The sequence below is a fragment of the Scatophagus argus genome, chromosome 8 (genome assembly GCF_020382885.2).
Source record: "Scatophagus argus isolate fScaArg1 chromosome 8, fScaArg1.pri, whole genome shotgun sequence".
NCBI lineage: Eukaryota > Metazoa > Chordata > Actinopteri > Scatophagidae > Scatophagus > Scatophagus argus.
The window spans coordinates 1,859,622-1,882,445 of NC_058500.1; the positions used below are offsets into that span (position 1 = coordinate 1,859,622).

The 22,824-nt window shown below is 43.2% G+C and overlaps 1 protein-coding gene across 5 annotated transcripts in view; it reads right to left on the reverse strand.

Annotated features, from left to right (window-relative positions):
* Positions 1 to 2,067: 2,067 nt before the first annotated feature.
* dnmt3bb.1 (DNA (cytosine-5-)-methyltransferase 3 beta, duplicate b.1) overlaps positions 2,068 to 22,824 on the reverse strand; it is a 28,510-nt gene continuing 7,753 nt past the window's right edge. For 4 of the 5 annotated variants that reach the window (XM_046396778.1, XM_046396782.1, XM_046396780.1 and 1 more), the window contains exons 3-22: positions 15,764 to 15,914; positions 14,669 to 14,754; positions 14,154 to 14,288; positions 13,076 to 13,219; positions 10,718 to 10,876; positions 10,516 to 10,623; positions 8,923 to 9,064; positions 8,724 to 8,831; positions 8,342 to 8,386; positions 8,176 to 8,255; positions 7,643 to 7,755; positions 7,366 to 7,549; positions 7,142 to 7,226; positions 6,429 to 6,574; positions 5,584 to 5,674; positions 4,979 to 5,127; positions 4,693 to 4,778; positions 4,512 to 4,581; positions 4,305 to 4,423; positions 2,068 to 4,188 (exon numbers count right to left, since the gene is read on the reverse strand). In XM_046396778.1, coding sequence (XP_046252734.1) covers positions 4,047 to 4,188; positions 4,305 to 4,423; positions 4,512 to 4,581; positions 4,693 to 4,778; positions 4,979 to 5,127; positions 5,584 to 5,674; positions 6,429 to 6,574; positions 7,142 to 7,226; positions 7,366 to 7,549; positions 7,643 to 7,755; positions 8,176 to 8,255; positions 8,342 to 8,386; positions 8,724 to 8,831; positions 8,923 to 9,064; positions 10,516 to 10,623; positions 10,718 to 10,876; positions 13,076 to 13,219; positions 14,154 to 14,288; positions 14,669 to 14,754; positions 15,764 to 15,914 — 2,343 coding nt within the window. In that variant the 3' untranslated portion in view covers positions 2,068 to 4,046. The remainder of the gene's footprint in view (positions 4,189 to 4,304; positions 4,424 to 4,511; positions 4,582 to 4,692; positions 4,779 to 4,978; positions 5,128 to 5,583; positions 5,675 to 6,428; positions 6,575 to 7,141; positions 7,227 to 7,365; positions 7,550 to 7,642; positions 7,756 to 8,175; positions 8,256 to 8,341; positions 8,387 to 8,723; positions 8,832 to 8,922; positions 9,065 to 10,515; positions 10,624 to 10,717; positions 10,877 to 13,075; positions 13,220 to 14,153; positions 14,289 to 14,668; positions 14,755 to 15,763; positions 15,915 to 22,824) is intronic. The other variant, XM_046396779.1, reaches the window with a different exon arrangement.

Consider the following 22,824-nt stretch of genomic DNA (forward strand, 5'->3'; position numbering starts at 1 on the left):
CAATGTGTTTGTTCTTTTTACCATATTGGAGCTCAGTTGGAACATAATACATTTTTCACTCCTACCTCACCAGGAGATCATCTGACATCAGAGCACTTAACACAGATTCTCTCCCCACCTTACCCCTGTTTGATTTTATCTATTACATATAATATTTCATATTGTAAGCTTTTAGGAAATAAGCACTCTTTCCTGGCAGAACTGTTCAATCCACACGTTTAAACAAAGATAAAGATAAATAAGCAGTCTTTGAGGGCAGAGGTTTTCCATATTGTGCTGCTTTTTCTGTGGAATAAATTGACTTTATCAGTGAGACAAGTAGATATAATTTTTTTTAAAGCTTTTTTATGTTCACTCTCATTCAAATAAAGTAGCTGGTTGTATGTGTTTCGTTTTTTTTATTATGTAATTAAAATCTTTGGGTATTGCTGTAAAAATGTATTATGAATAGATTACAATGTATTACACTTGTTATTCCTTTAAATTTGTAAATTAAAGAGTGCTGAGACTGTGGTACTTCAATAAACCTAGCTTCTAACTTCCTGTTCTGAACCAGTGCTAAGAGGTGATGAAATAATCAACTATGAAGTTCAAATGTAGGGCACATCTCACATGAAATTGCTACTGAGAGCTGATAACTCATTTGACATGAAATATTCCAACCATTTTCAAGTATTCTTCTGTACTTTTGGAAATTTTACATCGGGGTTAAGATATCACTTTATGAATAAGCTATCTCACTTTGATGATTTTAAAAACTGCACAATAATTACAGACCCCTCACCCCTGAGATGAATATTCAAACAAAACACAAATGAACTTGAATGGATTTGGATTTCACAGGACACGCAGATGTGTTTTGTTAGCAGTTAAGCTGTTTTTTATTGAGTAAAACTTACATACGTTTCTATAAGAAGTACACAAACATTTTCCACTAACAATTCAAATGAAGTAAAAAAATAGCACAGAATCTGTTCTTTTTAACTGCACTTTAGGTTCATAAAAAGGCAAAAAAGCAAAAATACTCGCGTGATCATGATAAAAGATTAAGCACAAAAAGGTTATAGTAAAAACAAAGGAAACTGTTTTCAGATATTCACACTCAAGCCTACAAATGCGCACTGAAATGGTTTACATCTAAATAACACAAGATTTATATAAAAACTATTGATTAATATTCTCTACTGTAACATCACAAATTTGAAGCAAGCTTTATACTGTGTTAAGATATACTATATGTGTTCTCAATATAAAAAGTCTTTAAAAAGTTATAAAAAACAAAGAAAAACTTTTCTTGTGTACTGTTTTCAAGCAAAACATTCAACAAAATCAGCAGTATTAACGAAGCATGTAAACAATTACTTTTTGGTTTTTTAAAGGACTTAAATGAAAATTAAAAAAAAAAAGGTTCCTGACACTTTAAGGGGGTTTTTGAGCACCATAGAGGAGTCTTAGGAGTCTTATACATTTCTCAATGAAATTATGAAGTTCTTTAAGGAGAAGGGTTGTGCATTTTGTGTAAAAACAAACATTAATGTAGTTCGTGGTCAAACAAGAGTTAAAGCACTTGTAAACCTTTCTACTGATACAGTACACAAAACATTGTATAAAAAAAGTTCCAATAATAAAATACAAGCTGTTTATACATGGCATATGGGAGAGCTACAGTATATATTCACATAACAGAGATCCTACAGGAGGAGTAATGTCCAGTTGCCCCTTTGTCTGAGGTAATGCCCATTTAATACAATTCGGTGACAGCCAACAACATTTAAAATGCAGTACTAAATTTTAAATGACTACATGGGATTTTTGTGACTTTGGTCCATTGTTCAAATCAGTCCAATATGTCCGCTGTCTGGTGTACATTTAAGCAAACAGTATGACAAGTAATTTTCAACAGGAACTCTTCCAATTCTTCAAGAATTCAGAAATGTTAATAACCTGGAGACTCTTTTGCAAACTACTGTTGTTAAAAATTTGCATTACTGGTAATGAATTTGCACTACACATCCATACCCTTCTCACTTTGCGGGTAATCACAGTTATTATTTACACATACTGTATCCCAAAGCGTGTGTATCCATTGATTGTATATGATGAGAGCTCCCCAAAAGTGAAGCCAAAACACCTGCATGTCCCCTGGTGGCTGGCTGCAGTACTCAAAACTAAAAACGCAAAGTACACGTCAAATAAATTTTGTTGGTTTCTGTCATTTTTAGTAGTTGTTATTACGCTGATGATGTTCAAGTGTTCATTTTTCTGAGAAATTTGAGTCAGACGGGTATGTGGGTGGAAACTCAATATGGCGGCTCAACCTCCCCATTACTACTGCACAGACTCTGGCTCCAGATGACATCAACCAGAATAAGATGGCAGCACTCGTATCAGGGATATTTTGGCTTCACTTTTGTACAGTGGAAGTGGAGACGCGTTGTCCATGTTCACCACATGAAACAAAGCATCAGCCAGCATTACAGGGATGATTTTCATGGCAACTGGAACTGAAAGACTCCTTTAAACAAGATTTTGTCAGTGCTAATTTAAAAAAAAAAAAAATTCACCAGTGTTTCCCACCATTTCTTTTTTAGACACAGTGACGCTCACTTTTTGCTGGATTAAAACCTCTTTTATCCAGGATCACCCACATGGGGAGCCACTGGCATCCAGCCATTACAGTAAACTAAAATTATTTTTTGAGATAAAATCCAAACAGTAGGATGAATGCCATCGCTCTTTAGCTCTTTGCTGTCTCGAATATTTGGCAAACAGACAAAAACCCACTCTCTATATCTCTGTTTTTGCATTGACTTGTTTCAAGTATCTGTATATCAGGGAAAAATCTCACACTATCCATACAAAAACTTTTATATAATCTTTAATAGCTTTTATTTCTTTATGTAAGCTATTTTGCTCATATGAGCTCATCTCAAAGCAAAAAAAGTAAAATCATAGTTCTTTCTTTCTTTGTAACAAAAAACAAAAATGATCTTTTCTGAACATAAATCCTGTTTCATTTCCAGGTTAGCATGTGGCCCACTAGCTTCTGTCGATGAATGTATTCCCCTCCAGAGGGGTTCCTTCATTGGTCTTTTGAAAACTCTTTCAACATTTGAATCAAAAGAGGTACCTTCTACTCTACTGTCCAGATAAAAGACTGGATTAATTTGTTAGCACTGAAGAGCTCCTACAAGGCCTTTACAGCACCTGTCAGCTGACACTATTGAACACTAACAAAACAACCATTCAGTATAATCCAGTACGTCCGCTCATATTTATTATCTTTGTGTTTTGACAGGAAACCACACAGATCAATGAGACAAACTTTTTAGGGAGAAAACACATTCAGGACTGAGGCTAGTAGAACAACAGGACTTCAGCTGTCTCATCTTATGACTTTGGTTCAAATGAGCTTTAAAGTGTTTTGCCTGTTATCAGCAGCTGCCTTGTCACACATGTTCATCGTCAGCTCAACACAGGGATGTGTGAAATATTTTAAACATCCTAAAAAAGTTTGATGGAGAGCCACTTAAACAGCTGTACCGCTGATGCCACTTTGTTCTGTGTTTTCTACAACCTCTAAGTGTTGTCAGTTTAAAAACAGTGCCTTCAGAGGGCTTTGTGAAAGAAAATAATCCTATTAAAATCACCACACAGGACTTACGTTAATAAACAAAGCAGAAGAGTCGTCCTTTGCCCCTTTTGAGCAAACTGAAAGGACAAATGTTCTGCTGGCCTCCGTCATGGATGATCAGTGATACTGACAGGCTGCACTTTCATCTGCCACCTGACCTTTGACCCTCCCTCTCTCTCCGACACTGTGGGGTGGTGATAAACCACAGCCGTGGTGTGTTTGTGTATCTCTGTGTTAGTGTCTGTTAAGGCTGCAGTGCATTATCACCACGATCAAACTAACAGCTACTTTCACTATTTCCCAACTCCACTGACTTTTAGTGAAACTGGCCTGACAGAAAATAAGTTGCAGCTCTTTTTATTAGAGCTGTTATCACCATAGAAAAGCTGGTGTTTTTGTATCCAGGTGGTGTCTATTCACAGGCGAAGTAGTCTTTCAGTGGTGCGAACAGATGCCTGATGACGGGGACGCTCCAGGACCGGCCCAGGAGTTTCTGTCTGGCACCGCGACCCATGTTAGACACGTCTGTGTAGTGGACAGGGAAGCCGAAGATCCTACAGGGTAAGAAACACACAACCAGCACCAGCCTATTTCAAAGAGTTCCTTTAAAATAAATGGCTCATATTTGATTTTAAAAGCTTTAAGGTTTGTGTGTGTGTTTCCTGCTCACCTTTCCAGCTCAGTGCACCACAGGATGTCCTCCTTCCCATTCATCAAAACGGGGAAATGCTGATCCTTCCCTTGTTTGATGGAGTTGGAGCGGGTAGTGATGGTACGCACCTTCCCAAACTATAAAACCAAAAATAAGCCGTTCAAACAAGAAGCCATTTTGCAAGTGCAAGCCTTGAGAAGTGTCTTTATTCTGCTAATATCAAACCTTTGCAACTCTGCCGTGCTCCAGACAGTCCTGCAGCTCCAGCTTGTCCATCCCAGAGGCACACAGAGGCCTGAAACAGGAAGGAAAAGCCACATTTAGTCTTATAAACTGCATATATGTGCTGTAATATCTGATGAACCAGGAAGCAAACGTGTTTCTGAGTTGAACATCTTTGCCCAACCTGTTCATGCCTGGCAGGTTTCCCCAGAAGTATCGCGCACGGTGAGCAGCAGAGACCTCGATGGCGTCAATCATCACAGGGTTACACTTCAAAATAAATAAACACGCAAAGACAAACAGTGATCACTGATTCTCATCAATATACAGTACTTAAAGGAACAGTTCACCATAAAGTGAAAATTAGCTTAGTGGCTACAGTGAAGATTTCATTAAAAAAGGTTGTAAATAATGTCTTTTTAAACCCGTTTCATGCACACTGAAGGTCCATGTCATCTGGTCTAACTTACCTCCAGGAATCGTGAGATGTCCCTCTTGTCATTGACGCCCATGGCAACCACGTTCTCGAACATCCAGAAGAACGGCCGGTCCTCTCCTTCTTTGGGCTTGGCCTCGCTCAGCAGGCGGTAAAACTCGAAGAACAACCTCCCTGTGCCTTCTGGAGCAACAAAACACCGTCAGAAAACATCTTTAACCTTTCTTCCTAATGGACTTAAGGATCATAAACACCTCCAAGTGGCCACTACACATAACATCTTAAAGATGAGGAGATGATGAAACAGAAGATGAAACAGTCAACATTCACCATACAATCAAGATTGACTGTTTTATACCTCAGAAATTGAATATTTTACTTATAATTGTGTCACACAGTAGGAAAGCATCAGAATCCACCTTTAGCCAATCATGTTAGATTGAAATTATTCACCTCAACTCGTAATAATGAAATTAAAATGATTATGGTTGACAATAGACTTTCATGTGTCACTTCACTGCTCAAACTCTTGAACCCAATGATGCCTTTAAACGAAGAGTAATTTAGCAAAACAAACTTTAAATATGCCAAATAACTGAGCTGAGAGCTCTGATATCACTTCCTTTGGCAGGTACCTACCATAGAGGCCTTTCCTGGCAGGGTTGACGATCGACAGGTCGTTGCATGGACTTCCTCCAATCACCAGGTCAAACGGGCCCCATTCCTGAAGCTGGGGGAGACAACAGCACCACCAAGTGTTAGACTGAGGGAGTGACAGCTACTGCAGGCTGATAAAACCTTTGTTTTATATATATTTTAATATAATATGTAAACTTATCTGTGCAGTAAAGACAATCCTAAAAAGAAAACCTGCAAATATTCACATTTAAGTGAAAATTTTAACTTTTGATCTTGGAAATATTTTCTGTTCCATTTTCTGTTGGCTGATGAATCAGTGAACTGAACTGAATATAATTTGTTCATTTAACCAGGCAAAAGACAACTAATTTAACACTAACATCTGCTCGCCCTTTGGCCTCTTTCACACTCTCACATACAAACCCACCACCAACATCAGTGTTCTTTAACAAGAAAGAGAAAAAACATAATTTATCATAAATTCATGATGACACTTCTGATGTGCTTAATCCTGTTGCCAAATGATTTTACACAAAGCAAAACTCAGGTTTACTATATTTAACATTAACTTTCTGATGTAACTTTGTTATCTCTTTAATAATTCATTACAACCCAGTCAACCAAAGACATGAAATACTTCATGTAAGTTTATTTTGGGGGAGCAGAAAAAGCTTCAACCTTCCGCTGTGTTGATCCACTTGAGCATGCTGAACAGATGCAGTATATGCAGTAGATTTTTTACTCATTTCAGTTCATGTAATGAAAGCTGGTGTTTTAGACACTCAAACAAGGAAACAAAGGAACAAACTCTTTAGACTGAAATTTTCCCAAACAAGATTTCTTACATTTTTCTTTGTGATGTCTCTGACATCATGGACGTACTGGATCTTTCCTTCATGTCTCACAACGCCCACTGAGATGGAGTCTTCACACACCTCTGACGCCACATACTGGTCCACCTTAAAACCCAGGTCCCTTAGAACCAGGTAGCCTGCAAACACACACGGTTTGTATAATCACATGCTGAGATGCATCAGTAAAGACACATTCATTCACTGTACAGATGGACAACATGAGAGCTCCACAGAGTGAAGCCAAAACATCTGGACGCCCCCTGGTGGCTGGCTGCAGTACATTTCATAAATCCCCCCTCCCTCCGTGTTAGCAGGTGGGATGTGAGCCTGAACACGAAACTAAAAACTCAAAATATACGTCAATTGAATTTTTCCCAAAGATGGTCTCTGTCATTTAAAGTAGTTCTTATCGCACTGATGTGTGTTCATTTTTCTGATCAGTTGGTTTTAATTAGTTATTTGATGCTATAAAAGGGGACAAAACAACATAATTTAAAGCTGAGCACTGCTCCTGATTGGATCAGATGGGGTCACTACAGCACAGACTCTGGCTCCAAATGATGTCACCAGAACAAGATGGTAGCGCGCATATGTGGGATATTTTGGCTTTTTGTGCAGTAGGAGGAGGTGGAGAAGCGTTGGCCATCTTTGTATATGTCAATGCTCACATACACACCCACACACACACACACACACGTCCTCACCAGTGGCAATGCCGTCAAACAGGGAGAGGACTCTGATTGGTCGTCTCTGCTCTGCAAGGACTGCTGGGTAAATCTTTGGTTTCTCCTGGAGGATAAACAGAAATCATATTTCAGGCAGGAAGCTCATTCTTACGGAGGCAAAAGTGAGTTTCTGCCTCAGAAATATTACCACAACACCTCAGCGGGGATGCCTTTTCAACTTAAAAAAAAAAGAAGTGACTCACGAACTCTTGTCCATTGTCGTTGGCAAAGAACTCCTGCAGCTTGAGGCTCCAGTCATGCCGTCGTTTCAGGACGCCATACTGCAGCAGCGGCTGGCACATGTAACATCGCCACGGGTCCATAAATCGAGCGTTGTTAGACGCCCCGGGGTTAACCAAGATGTCCAGGCAGTCCACACAGAAACACCTGGAGGGGGAGGGGAGAGTGAACAGGAGCTGAATGGACAGGTAACAGTGCAGAAAGAGTAATTAATGCGTACTGTTCCTTTAAGTGTCGGACCTGCAGCAGTTGGCGTTGCCGCAGAGCAGAACCTCTCGACCTCCACAGCAAACAGTGCAGTACGACTGGTAACCGTCATCATCGTACATGTAAGACATCTCCAGGTACACGTCCTGATCACACAGACAGAAACACATTACAAATCATCGTTACAACAGTTACTCAGATGTCTGTTTCCAGGGACACTACATATAACGCAGTGCTGGAAGACATTTCATTTGTCCGCACATTTATTTATTTATGAAAATACAGAAACACACACATCGTCAGTCCTCCCAGAAGCTTCACACAGTAAGTACACCTGACATCAAAATAACCTGACTGAGCCATAAAACGATTATTATTAGGTAACACAGTTACCATTTCAAGCACTTGAAAACACCAAAATTCAAGGGTTTTTAATGGTTTGGCGGTCAGTGTTATTATTCCCATTAGTGGGTGTAGAAAGGTTTCATGAGTGTGACACTGAGACAAATGGCTGATCATGGAAATACAGTCATGAAATCGTTTGTTTGTTTGTTTGTTTGTTTTACCTTGCATGTTTGGCACAGGCCTCCTTCAAACAGCGGGTGGAAGGTTGCTGCTCTCATCTTTCCACAAGAGAGACAGAACTCTGCCGAAACAATCGATCAACATCATCAGTGAAGACTGAACTATGAACTAAACTCACAGAGACGCACCATGTGAAAGTGTCTTTACCTTCTATACTTCCTTTATTCTTCAGGACTTCATTCACCATTTGCTCTGTGAGAAGTAGAAGGATGGCGTTAAAAACGATTTGCAGGATAAAACCTTTTTCAGCCAGCTTTGGATGATTGAAGTGTGTGTATTATATGAACAACAACGTGGTGACTCCAGTCCACTTTGTCTGCACCCAACGCTGGGAAACGAGCTCTCAGTTGGTCTCCAGTCACTTCATTCCAGATGTTGTGAAAATGTTTGCATACTGGAATGATCGGTGAAACATTAAAAGGGACCCCTGTGTGGGCCCTCAAAAACTCGGGGCCACAGACTGGTAGCTCAAAACAACGATGTGCTAAATTTAAGATAAAATTAAAGCTTTGCAGTTTGTTTTTTCTACCTCTGCTGTAGGACTCCTCGGGGGTGGCTTTGCTCTTACACATATTGACTCTGGGCCGCTTTGCGCTGGGGAAATAGTCTGGCAGGGACACATCGAGGACCTGGTGGCCTGCAGAGACCCACAGAAACAGATTATTTCCAGGCTAAATGGGAAATTTGGGCGCACAGCAGCTTGTTAGTGATGGACAGTGTGTGCTCACTGGTGGTGTGTGTCGGCTTGAGTCCCTCCTCCCCTTTGGGCAGGAAGCCGCCATTGGCCCAGTCCAGCATGGGTTTGATCTGGTCTTCGGGGTTGTCCGACTCGCAGGGTGAAAACGTCTTCTCCGCCCGGATACTGGCCATCTGTGTGAGAGAGCAAGCGAGAGGAAAAGATGATGAAGTAGCAAAGCGTCAGTTTTCGACGAAGCAAAGCAAACCAATTAAACATTGAGAGGTTGGACAAACATTCACATTCACCCAGTCAAAGTCCTGCATTTACCATCTGACTTCAGGAAAGGTACCCAAGTATTATCAGCAAGATGTAGAAGTATCAATAATAAAAGAACTTTTGTCCTCTGTCAGTGTTACATTATTTTCCTTTAGTGAATATTATAATGACTGATTGTCAAACAGGAGCAAAGTACCAGCTGTGTGTTTTTCTTTCCTCCTGTTTTCTCTCCAGGTGCCAACAACATGACCGGTTTCCACCTGTGCAGCGCGGTCATGCCGCTCATTGGTTCCCTCAGAGCTGACCAATCAGGGCTCTCAGTAAAAGGGGCCTGCCCTTAGTGCTCTCACAGGTGTGCATGCACTGCCGGACGAGATGTGACGCAAGCTTCCAGGTGGCAGATAAACCCTGAGGCATGCAGAGTTTGTCTGGCTGCGCATGAGCGAGCGTTCGATCGCGTTTCGCTTAGCAGCTACAGAAGATTTTGGCTTCGAAAAGGGTGTAACAAAACAACCGGTCAATGTGGGATCTTGGGGCTTCCAGAGACTGTACGGAGCCATTTTTTGTTTGTTTTAGGGTTGGCTTGCTGTGAAACCCCAAGAAAAGTTTTGTGGAATAAGACATGTCACCTGACTGTCCATTGGCATGTGGGCTGACAACGACTGAAGGTTCACGTTTGGGTGACCAGTTAAGTTTGTACTTGTACCTTTCAAGCTCACCTGCTGCTGCTGAGCACACACACTGTTTCAACCTGACATCGCATGGTTAAAATTACATCATGGACATCTGGAATTTCTGATATAGTTTTACCCTTTGAGCCTCTCTGACTAATTAGTTTTTTTAATTCGTTTGTCTTACTGTGGAAAACGGTCGTGTGTCTGCATGACTTTACCTTATTTTATTGACAAGATGAGATTGAGTAGATAGCGAGGAGGAATCCCTTACAGACACTACTACATGCACACACACACACACACACATTTCACAGCACACATGTCCACACTCATATCTTTCAGTCATTGTGTTAATCCATCCTAATACAAGCAACTACAAGCATCGTTCAGTACGACTTCCATCACAGCAGTCATGGCGGTCGTAACGGCTTTTCGTGTGATTTCTGTTTTCTCTGTCATTTGGAAGACAAAAATGTGATGCTCGTAGCACTGAAGACGGTGGTTCACCCTCACTGAGTTTTCATCTTTTCCTTCAATTATCATAGCAGTGGGTTGCCAATTTTCTGTCAGATTCTGACGCGTTAGGCATCTGAAGACCTCCTGAATTGTTCCTACATGAATGTCAACATTTAGCCGCTGCACACAGTGAGTGTCACTGCAGACATGCGCACTGGAGCAGCTTTCAGGTTTACCTCCAGTGCTTGGAAGATGGCTCTGCGGTAGGAGGCCAGCTTGGTGTAGGACGCCTGGCTGAAGAACTTGGGGAAGGCAGTGATGGAGTCCAGTTTGTCTGCTGAAACCTGAAGAGGAAAACATGGCGTCAAACAAAGATCTACGGTCGTTATATGATCTCCTGTCCTCCTCAGCTGGGCTGTTTCTGTTCTCCCTCCTCACCTCAGAGAACTTGCCGTCTCCAAACCACTGCAGCCACCTCATGCCGTGGCTGGCCTGCCGTTTGCCAGTGGCGTGCCACGTCACCACGATGCCGGGCCACCAGGAGAAGCCCTTGATCTTCCCCCACACCAGCTCTCCGATCCCAAAACCCTTGTTGTCCTGGATGGATGAGGGAGAATACAGAAGCAACATGCAGAGGTGAAGGTCACAATCTTAGACTTGCTGTTGTCTAGTTCGATTCAACCAACCGATATTTTGTCAAGAACAGGTTTGGGGAGTAGAGAAGAAGATAAAGACATAAAGTTACTGCTTTGACATTTTTCTTTCCCTGATACTGCAGTTGTGGACAACTGAGGAGAGAAAACTGGACACTTTGGCAGGAACGTCTGCTTGATTAGAGGAAATATCAGAAGAAAAATGAAGATAACAGAGAAAGTTATGTCGAAAAGTCTGCCATGTTGTCTTTGAGTTATCCAAAAGCGGAAAAAAGGTTTTAAGAAACAGTAGACAGAAGAAACATGATGGAGAATAAAGACAATAGATGGGACATGTCTTCTTCTCATCTTGGACAGAGACGTAGGAAAGAGAAAGGACAGAGGAAATGGGAGAGGAAAGTTTTGAAGGAAACATCTCAAAGCTAAGGAAGAAGGTGAGGAATAGTGTAGTGCTAATGAGATAAAAGTGGCCTTCTAGAAACCTTACATTCTTTTGTTTATTAATTTAGTCATCCATGTATTTTACGAGAAGCTCTCGCTGTAATTTATTCTATGAACAGATTAATAAATTAACTTAAAATTAAAACACATTTAAAACAAATGGCTGAACTTTCCCCGCACGGATCAAAAAATATCCTAATCTTATCGGGATGAAATGTGCAGACCTTTAAGGAGTATTTAAACATCGTCTGCACCTGTCTGAAAACATGCAGACTTCCTCATTTGTTCAGGTGTTTCTGTCTCTGCTGCTGTTAGCTCAGCACTTGAGTCTTTTTGTGGGCAGAAAACACTGAGCGCCGCTGATAATCCCGTAACTGACCCATTTTTCTTTCTGTCTTTCATTCATCTGGAAGTTATGAGTGCCAGTTTATGAGCCGATGGGATTTCTGTGCTTGCAAACAAATCCTGGTTGAGCCCAGGTTATGTGATCCTCCTTAAGAGAGAAAAACCCATTAGGCTTTGTAATGGAGTCTGACTCCACTGAAGGAAGCTACGCTCGACTGAGTTCGGCCGGGCCCGAGTGGCAACACACAAAAACACGCCGAGGTGGATTAATATACACAAAAAACACATGCGAACACACACACACAGGCCCTGCCATGCAGGCTGGTGGTCATCATGACCTGAATGAAACTGTTGATAGAGAGCAAACAGAGCCAGACTCTGTGTGTGTGTGTGTGTGCGTGCGTGTGTGTGTGTGTGTGTGTGTGTGTGTGTGTGTGTGGCCACCTGCACTAACACAAGGCCAGGTGGAGGAGGTTGTGTGCTCTGTGCAGGGAGTTACTCGTGTTTCTTTCAGAGGCAAACCTCCGCTTCCTCTTTTTGAAATATTCAGTCTGACTCTCTCTTTGTTAGACTTCCCCCGCACACACACACATATTAAAGCAGACATGATGTGTGTGTGTCTGACATGGCTTTTGCAGGAGCTCCTTAAAATGGCACAGATTCCTCCTCAGGATATATGAGCACGTAAATATCTTTCATCTCATAAACTTTCCTGCTGGACACCAGACGTCTGCTGCTTCGCCGTAAAGTCTCAGGGCTCCGCATCAGGACCACGACTGGCTTCTAAACAACTTGTCTCAGACCTTAAAATCAGATCTTCACTCGGAGAAACTTTGCACTTTGAGCGGTGAATGTGAGAACAGACTGAGCACAGACATCATCCTGCACAGTGAAGCTCAAACATTCAACTGTGGGAACAAGACGAAAAACACATTTCTGACCGAAGGGAGACTTTAACCCTTTCCCTCCCTGCTTGATTTCAGATTAAACGTTGAAGCGCTCAGAGTCATCAAACCTCCATGGCTGTTTAGAAAAGCTCAGTTTGCTTCTTAATCTGAATCAGAACAGACACAGTGACAGATCATCATCCAGGTTCAGCAAGATTCAGCGTGAGACAGTCAGCTTTTACACTTTAGCGAAGCTCTCAGACGTTTCAAGACACGTTCAGCACCTGCAGGCGTCCTGTTTGTGTTTCTTTTCACTCGTGTCTTTGGGCTTCTGCCAAGTCGTCTATTTGCCCCTATGAGTGGATGGAAGTCTGGTTCCTCCTCCCACCCTCTCCCTCCTCCACGCATATACACTCATTGTCAGTGTCTCTCTCTCTCTCTCTCACACACACACACACACACACACTTACATTGTACTCCGGCAGGATTTCAGAGCTGGATGAGGTGCTGCTGCTCTGGGCTGAGTCCTTGGAGTCTTGCTCCATCAGCTCCAGACGGGGTGCCTCAGGGACCCTGCCGGACACGCCCATGGCCCCTCGAGGACCACCGCCACACTGAGAGAGGGATCGGGAGAGGGAGAGGAGTCTATTAGACTGAGAGAAATGTTTAGAAGTGAACTGAGGTCAGAGGAAATGACCGGATAGTGTGACACCACCAATAATTATGCTGCATTTCCATCTGCTCAGCTGTCATTACCCGCCCACCCCCCAAGGGGGAGGTGTGTTTTCCTCACTTAACCAGTAAAAAAGAAGGACGGCTGGTCTCTGCAGCCTGATCCCAGAGCAGTTCACGCCCTCATCTCTCCCCTCTCGGCTCATCAGTTTGGGAGATGTGATATTTAGTTCACCTTTTATGTGCTTTAAACATGAAGTTCCTATGCAGGACTGAGGTCAGTAACAGATGACTTTGTTAGTCACCATGAAGCAGCTTCCAGATCCACGTAAAGCAAAGAGAAAGAATGGAGGTACAAATTTTGTCCTATTCAGATTTTCGTTTTTTTCTTGCAGAATATTAGGAACATTCCTTATGATTTGTAAGACATTTGGTAGGAGGTATCACCAGAGAGGTATGAGTAAGAATAAGTAAAAAACTGGAGAGGAAACGGAAAAAAGAGAGAAATTAAACCGGGACAAAAAAACAAAATCTAACAGATGAATCCTTCTTATTCCTTAAATGTGTTCAACAGGACACTCTGTTTCTACAGCTTGGATGAAACCACATCTTCATCACTCCTCTTACCCTCTCACCAGGATGTGGGGAAGTGAAAACCTGGCTGAACTGACTGAACTGTCTGTTTTTCCTTTGCACTGCAAAAGTGGGTGCCAAGAGCGGCTACAGTAAGTCGGGAGGGTCAAAAGTAGCTGCATTTGTCCTGGCATGTGCTGACACGCGGCAGGTGGAGAACTCTGAGAATTAGATCACTTTGATGGTGAACCCATGACGTCATATTAGGAGTTAGTTAGTCTGTGTGTGTGTGTGTGTGTTTACCAGCAATGTGCTGTCCTGTTTGCGGTTTTGCCTGCGAGGTTTGCTGTGTGTGTGCGGCGTCAGACCAGCTTGGAAGATGGTTCTGGGCTGAGGTGTCTGTCTCAAACCCAACTGAGACACGCCTGTAGACTTGACCTGCAAACACACACACACACACACAGTTTACACTTCTCTCAATGCTCTACACACACACATGCCCATCAAACCTCGTGCAAAGCAAACAGTTCATGTTCAGATTCTTAAAATATCGTGTTTCTGCTTCAGTGCAGCAAACACAAACCACAGCACACGAAGCACCAACCTCAAAAGTATGGCTGTGTACTCCGAACTGCACTCTACTGAAAATGTTACGCCGAGAAGAAACTTTTCTACTAGTTCTGTTGTTTAACTGGCAGATGAGTTTACAGTTCTGCAAAAGGCATGTTATAAAAATACAAACTGGCTCAACGTGCATTCACACACTTCCGCTGTGTGTGTGTGTGCGTGTGCGTGTGTGTGTTCGTGGGCGGCCATACCTCGCCGTAGGAGTCCCAGGAACTTTCCTCTTCCTCTGACTTCTTCCTGGTTCTCTTCCTGCTCCCCCTCGAGCACTGGTTATCATCTGGGAGCAGAGCGAGAGCAGCAGCAGGTCAGACAGATGGCACAAGAGAAACCCAATATTTAAAAGGCAGACTGAAAGAAGCAGGACGGTCGCTTCTTCTCTGCCGTTTGGCCTCTCTAACTCGGCCTCGGACAGACAAACGAGGATTTGTGTGGCAGGCAAAGTTCGTCAGCTGATGTGTGTGTGAAGCTGGCAGCTTTACAGGCCTGATGGAGCATCACCCACTGACAACCAACATTAAATCTGATTGTTCACTCTCAATCTGTATGAAACATTTTGGTTCCAGATTACAGAGTGATCATCAAATGCTAAGTTACATTTATTTGACATCTATCTATGACCAGATGTTCTGTTTTTGTTTTCTCTAATTACACTGTAAAAAAGATGGGTCATTTTTATAAAGATGAATGTGTGAACTGCAGCGATTATGTGACTCCAAACACAGGAAAAAAGCAAAGAAAAGAAGAAGGTAAGAAGGTCTGAACCTAATAAGAGTAATGGAAATGTCAACATTAGAAACAGAACAAAAAGACAGTTGATCTCTCTTGCAAGCAATTAGGCAACAAACAATTTCACATTTTCTACCTTATTTAGCTGTTAAAATGTAATGCGGTGTCAAAGCCCTCCCTGTGACGTCAGGAACGTTCATCTCGTGGAGAAACATGAACTTGTTTGTTTGTGACTGAAACATGCAAACTTTAATAATCTACACCCAGAAACAATCTGCATCATATCCCTTCTTTAAGTCCCATCTGGGTTCATTTATGGATAAATGTCGAAGGTAAACTTCCTTCTCAGGTCATTTCAAAACTCAGACTCCATGAGGGCACCACCACCTGTGCTAAATGTTATCTACGCCCCTGGAAACAGTTTGTAAATTACAGAAAACTGTAGGACCTATAAAATAAAGTTGTACTGACTGTAAATTTAAAAAAAACCCACTTTTAACATTTTTAAATTGTATTTAATTTTATTTAACTAGTTTTCCGCAGCACAAACGTCGTGTTACCTTGAGGTGAGGCAGCATCTCCGTTCTGCTTGGGGCTGAAGGGGGAAGGCGGTTCAGCCGCAGTCAGAGGGCTGTTCTCATTGGTCAGCTCCACTCCACTGTCGTTCTCTGATAGGCCCTCGGCTGGAGGTGTGTCTCCGTTCACTGGCGCCTGAGGACACAGAGGGAGAAAGTCATTTCCTCTCGTCTGACCTGACCTGACTGATATGTCCACTTCAGCAAGTTCAAAGTACAAGCTCACGTACAGAAACACTTAGAGTGGGCTTTTGATGATGACCACCCAACGTGCATCTCATAGAAGATCAATTGGCAGCTTAAATGATTTAACTTCCAGATTCTGTGATATTTTCTGTGCTAATGACTGACCTGTAATCCACAGGAACAGTGTCACTGTATTTAATGTGGTGATACAATTGAAGCTGCCGGTCACGACCGCTGACTGCATATAAAGATGGACGACATGAGAGCTCCACTAAAGTGAAGCCAGATGGCACATGGGTCACAACCAAAAACTCAGACTACACGTCCGATAAATTTTTCCCAGAGATGGTTTCTGTCATTTCAGGTAGTTCTTATCACGCTTGAACAAACATCAAGCTAATATTTGTTCAAGTGCTCAAGTGCAGCGTTCGCATCAGTGGGAGGAAGTGGAGACGCGTCGGCCATCTTTATGTCAACGGTCATAATGTTTACCTAAAGGATTCTGTAGGAAAGAATTATCGATCATATTTGTACTCAGTGCTCATCTCATCCCTCACGCCTAAACCTAACCAACCCTTCTAACAAAGGTAATGAGCACCACTCAACCAGATGCAAAGTGTGGCAGGTCATCACTTCGCCATCCTGAGAAAAAAAAAACTTCTTCTCTCCTTCTGCTATCTGCGTGATACCGTTTTCAAAACCAACAACAGAAACAGTAACCCACAACCAAACTGTAACCTGCTCGTAAACAAGCTAGCAGCTCTTGCATTAGTAATTTTTTACTCCAGGACTGAGCAAATCACGTTCCCACCAATGCTAGTTTGCAGGGGCCGCATCCTGGGCTTAGTGCAAGAGTGATGGGTTAAAGAAATACAAAGAGGTCAGAGCATTTCCCCCGTGTGGCAGAATGACGATGGTTCACTCAGACCTTTTTCCCAGCGCTGACACAGCATTTAAAACAAAGTGGGGACGGTGTGGCCACGTGAGACGAACTCAGACCTGACTCAGAGACAAACAGGAAGCGCTGCACACAGCCTTTCCCTGCCAGCCCACACAGAGATGAGGTTGATGGCAGTGCGTCTGATGTGCTGGCTGCACATCCAGAACCTGACAGAGATGATATCACCTCTCAACATTCCCCAAAGCCTCAGATAAAGTCTGCCAGTCTGTCCATTATACCTGATGTCTGCAGCATTCAAGAGAAGCACACTCCCGTGCCTCTGGCTGCACAGGGAAGACGTCTGCTCTTAAACTGTCACATGATATTCCTGTAATTCTGTAATAACACAGTATTCGCAACACGGTTAACACTGAGCTAAGTGTGAAAGGCGTTGAATCACGGCTGAGAGTGCATCCCAAAGCTTCTAATCCCCAAAGTGCAAGAGCTGAATGTTTGACATCTGATGCCAAACGTTCAGTTCAAGCTACGTCTTGCAAGCAACTGGAAAACAAAATGAAGCGTGACTTTTTTTGGTTACTGTTGACCAAACAAAAGGTATGACAACATGGCCGTTGATAAGACAAATTATTTAAAACCAGAAGCTCCCAGGCATGAATACCTTTTGCAACATGGAGCTAAAACCTTCCTTCCCTCAGGGTGTTATTGTTATTAAAGAAACACATTCCTGCTTTGCTCTTGCAAATGTCTCAGAAAAGGTGAGAAAATTACCAAAATCTGACACTGACTAAATAAGACAATATCTTTGAACATGTTGACACAGGGGTGACATGCCTGCACATCCAACGGCAAACACTGTAGAAACCATTCAAGAACAATATGGCAGATGAGGAATCTGTGAGTACACTGAGCACACTGTGCACACTGAGTCATTTGTCTAGAGAGAGCACCCTATTTGCCAAAAGGCTCAGTGAGGTAAAGAGAGCTCAGCACAGGGCCTGAAGCCGGGCAGGAAAGCTTTTACTACTGTTTCTCCCTGCATCACTCCCATAGGTCAGCCGCCAGCCGTGTCCATAGCAGGTATCGATAACACCTGGGAGATTTGTGCGGATTTGCAAACATGTATTTAAGGGCGTATGCACATGTCAAACGTATACACGCTAATCAGCCACAACACGAAAACCACTGACAGGCGAAGTGAATTACATTCACTACCTGTTTGAAATGCAGTGTTGGGTTCTGGCGATCCTGTGGGTGTTCTCTGACACTGCAGACCAAATACACACACCCCCATTTCCCTGACAGGTCAGAGCTGTTATGGCAACACATTTATATGACCTACAACATATTAAGCAGGCGGTTTTAAAGTTGCAGCTGATTGGTGTGTGCAGACGTGAGTATGTGAGAAGAAGAAAACGACTGGCAATAAAAGACACCCTGTTAGTTACTGCATACCAGGCTGCGGACCTGAAAGAGCAACTTCAGATTATTTAATTATTATTATTATTCCTTTTGTTTGTTGAAAAATCACCTTGCTGGTAAATTAATATGTGGTTGTTTTATGTAAATTTTCTATGCTGCCGTCCAGTTCCATTATATTCAAGAGAGGGCAGACATCCTCACATGCTGACATTTCCAAAACTGCAACTCATGCCAAAACTGTCTGGACGGATAAACAACATTACAGGTAAGAGGGAAAAATGTGTAGTTTCGATTTTGGGTGAAGTGCCCCTTTAAATCTTGCAAATGCAACTCACGGAAAGGTTTTCAAATACTTTCAAGTATCCTTCACGTATGTTAGCGAGCAGCTACAAAACAGCACTCAATGCGACAGGCTAAATGAGTGGATGTGGTGGACGAACACGTGGTTTTCCTGACTGAAACGTGTTTTTAGTCTTTATCTGACAAATAACGGTCATTCTCCGTAAAAGAGACAAGCGATTGAACAAAGCAGAGAGACAGGAGGCGAGAAGGAGCAGCTGTGCAGCAGACTTTGTGCTGACTTTTTAAGGCAGATCGCAGCCACGCAGATCTGAGGCTGCTTGTGATCCTTAAGCGTCGTAAAGCAGGGAATGCGTGTGGTGTGCGATGTTGCAATGCCAAATTTCCTCTGTAAGAGATGAACTCAGTGAACCTCTGCATGCATGTGTGCACTCAAGATGGTTGAGCGAGAACTGCCGAGAGGACGGAGGAGAGAAAGTGGGGCTGAGACAGAGAGAAGAAGGTCAGCGGGGTCACCGAAAACACCAGGAATGGCGTCCCACAGACCGTGAACATTTCTGCGACATTAAAATTGCAACGGCAGTCTGTAAGCTGATGTACCCTGACGTGAAACAAAAAGTTGGCCAAGGGGAAAATCTGGCCCGATGGCTGCTCGAGATGAAAGGTGAGGGAGTCGTTATGGATCATCTCAGGAGGACCAGAAATACCTATAGCCAAATTCACAGCAATCCGGCAAGCAGTTATACTGGATCAAAGTGTCAGACAGATAAAGGGACCAATAACATGACTGACTGACACATGCAGCATGATCAGTTTCAGTATTGTGGAGTTTACACAAGATATTCTAGCTGATATTCACTCACTTTTCTGACAGGCAACATTTTTGATATGGATCCCTTAAAGGTGCAGTATGTAATTCAAACAAACGGGCAGAAAATCATCAGTGTAAGCACTAACTGCAGCTGCCACTAGCTGGTTAGCCTGATTAGCCTTGCAGCTAGCAGTCTAATTAGGTGACTCTGCCTGGACTGGGAGCTCAGAGGACTGGACGAGTCTTAGTGTTTGGAGACAATAGTCCCAGGTGGCCTGTCCCCTGGGATTGGGAAACCAGCAGGAGCTGCTAGAGGAGGGCAGTAGCGCAATTGGTCAGGCAACAGTCACCTCCAGAGGCCAGAGGCAAACAATCAGACCAGCACTACTAGTGGTACAAAGTGGTACTACAGACGGGATGGGAAGTGGTTAGCTGGTTAGCATGTTAGCTTCAGGAGACATCTCTGCAACACGGACACTGTCGCTGTTTCCGCTGATGACATTTGTTCATTCTTGAATGTTTTAAACTAAAATTCATATAAATTGCACCTTTAAGTTTGTTTCAGCTCTTTCCAGATCATCTCTGTCAGTTTATCAGATGGGCTCCACTGACTGACCAACCACTAACAGAGCAAACATGCTGCTACTAGAAACTTCACCATTAATATTTTTACAACTCAGTAGATTATATTCTCAAACGTCTGCCCATCACATTGATTCAATTTTATTTTATTTTTAAGATAGACAGATAAGAACACGCAGCATTAAGAGCCTGTTGCATTATGGCTGAGTATTCAACTCCAGTTAGCAACTGTATGTGACCTGAGTTGGACGCCTCAATGAACAGGCCAGCAACTTCTCAGTTACTACAAGCCTGAGACACGTGCAAAGCAAACAAAAAAAATAACACCGAACGCTAAGTGAAACTGTGTCTCCCTGTCACATTTCATGGAGGCAGCAGGGCGGAGACAGACTGGAGGGGGGTTCTGGAGGTGAACCAAGGTGGGGAGCGACTGCAGAGCGAGCAGTCTGGTTTACAGGAGGAACGAGTGAGAGAGGGAACAGCTGCTGTAAGAGCAATCGCAGATGTGAACACTGAATCTTAACTACTGTGTAAAGTAAACCTCTGTCCATCTGTCCAGACGGGCTGGAGCTGCAGCGTCCAAGTCTGGTGTGAATGGAAGGCAGGGATTCAACTTCAGTTCATTCAGTTTATTTGGATTTGAAAGGTTACACAATTCATTTGTTTCTTATAACTGTGGATGTTTTTCAGTCACAGCTGAACATGTTGTAGAAAACAAGATGTTGATTCTCCCCCTGAAGGAAGTGTGAAAAATGAAAAGGGACAAACGGAGACCTCCAAAATCTCCTCTGTGACACTTCACTGTCCTGAGAGAAGGACCACAGCTGGCTCACTCCTGTCACGCTGACTACCACATTACAACATAAGATTCGACCAGACATGCTGGCCGCGGGGCTCATTTCAGCTGCTTCCTGTTTCACGTAGTTACACACATTCACACCTGGCTGCTGCTGAGTGAAACCACAAGACTTCTGACATCGAGTCCGCTGCCTGAGGGATTCCCTGCTGATGTCCAGAGGTCCGCTTTTGCAAGACAATGTGGGACAGATAATGTCCAAGGACACCTGTGGGACTTGGATATTATGCAACTAACCCGCTCAACACCAACAAAGGATAAGTTATAATATAATGTAAAAAATGTGAGCATGATGTACGCTAACAGGAGCCAAAATAACATAACTCTAAACAAGCTTCCACTTCAGAGCAGCTAATTTTGGTTGCTTTGATAATTTGTTCAGTCTGACTAAATTCAATACAAACCTTCATCATCGCTCACAGTGTTTTCATTCATTCACTGAATGACTTATCTTAAAATGACACACAGCAGCTTTCCCTCAATGCTCAACGTTCTTAGCAAAGGAACATTTAAAAAAAAATCACTGAAAGCTTTATTTTATTTTCCTCCAACTTGACTGATGTAAACAAATTGAGTTTTATTGTGGAGTCCTCTTCAGCTCTCCGGCCACCCATCCTCTCTAATTTCCTCTTTTCAGCTCATTTCATTTTGACTTTCTCTTCCTCGCTTGCTCTCTCCCTCTCTCTCTCCCTCTCTCTGTCCAGACAAAACCAGGCCAGGTGGTCTTTTGTAAAAGACGAGGGGGGGAAACCTCCTGTAAGTGCATGGAGGACAGGAGCAGATGTGAGCAGAAGCTGAAAACAGAAACCTGCTGAAATGAGTTTGCTTCATGGCCTCCCCTCCTCACTCGGGTTTTGCCAGCATGAGAGCGTCAGTTAAATCCTTCGAAAGCGTTACGTGAAATGTTTAATCGCTCATTTGAGTTTCAGCTGTGAACAGAAAATGGGATTTGATGTTGGCCAGGTCGCTGCGTGGACCTTTACCATCGTCATTATACTCCATTAAGCTGCCATCCTGGATATCCATCACTCCTCGTCCTGCTCCTTCTCTCTGCTGCTGGCAGACATGAACATGCCCGATGAAGCACAAATGATCCTCCACCCAACCCCCTGCCTTCCCCTTCGCTCTTTCATAGTACAAATACTACAACTACTACTATTTCTATTACCACTGCTACCACTGCAAGTGTGTGGGGTGTGAGTCTATCCAGCTTCCTCCACTCCACATATGACTCTGTGTGTGTGTGTGTGTGTGTGTGTTTGTGTGTAAATCCCTGCACTGTGCTGATTTCAGCAGCCTACGTCACACACACACACACACACACACACACATTCCACAGTGAGCACCAGCCTGCCTGCGGCGCTCTGACAGTCCTGTCAAAACATCTTAGCACAGCCTAAATGAACTGACGTTTGAACAGGACTGTTCCAAAACGCGTCACCTGCGGGGGTTTAAGGCCCTCACAGTTGTTAGCTTTTGTCAATAAATAACTGTGCCATAAAAGGCGCCACAATGCGCCCGTGATGCTGCAAGTCCAAACTACAGAGGCTTAAGATGTTTTGCAGCTACGGGACTCAAAGTCTGACAGCCAGTCAACTTAAAGGCAAACCGCAGCGTTTCTGACCTCTCGTAGCGCTACGGAGCAGTTTATCTTCATCAGTATTTATTGCACACTCCTCAGAGCAGAAGAACACTTTGTGCATCTGAGTCCGGCTCACAGCAGACGGACGAGCATTCGCATGACTCCTGTCCCACAAAGTGTCTTTGTGGGACAGTAAAGTTCACGTCAAGTCAATCATCAGATTTCATTCCCTTCCAAACCAAACTTTTATTTACTTTTATCGCAGCACAGACAGGCCACAGCTTACTGTCTTCTCTCTCTGCTGCTCGGGCTAAAAATGCTTCCCTCTGCGGCTCTGATGTTCGCCTGACTAACTCAGGCCTGAGTTTATGTCCGGCCTCAAACCACCCCGAGGCGAAACACCTTCCTG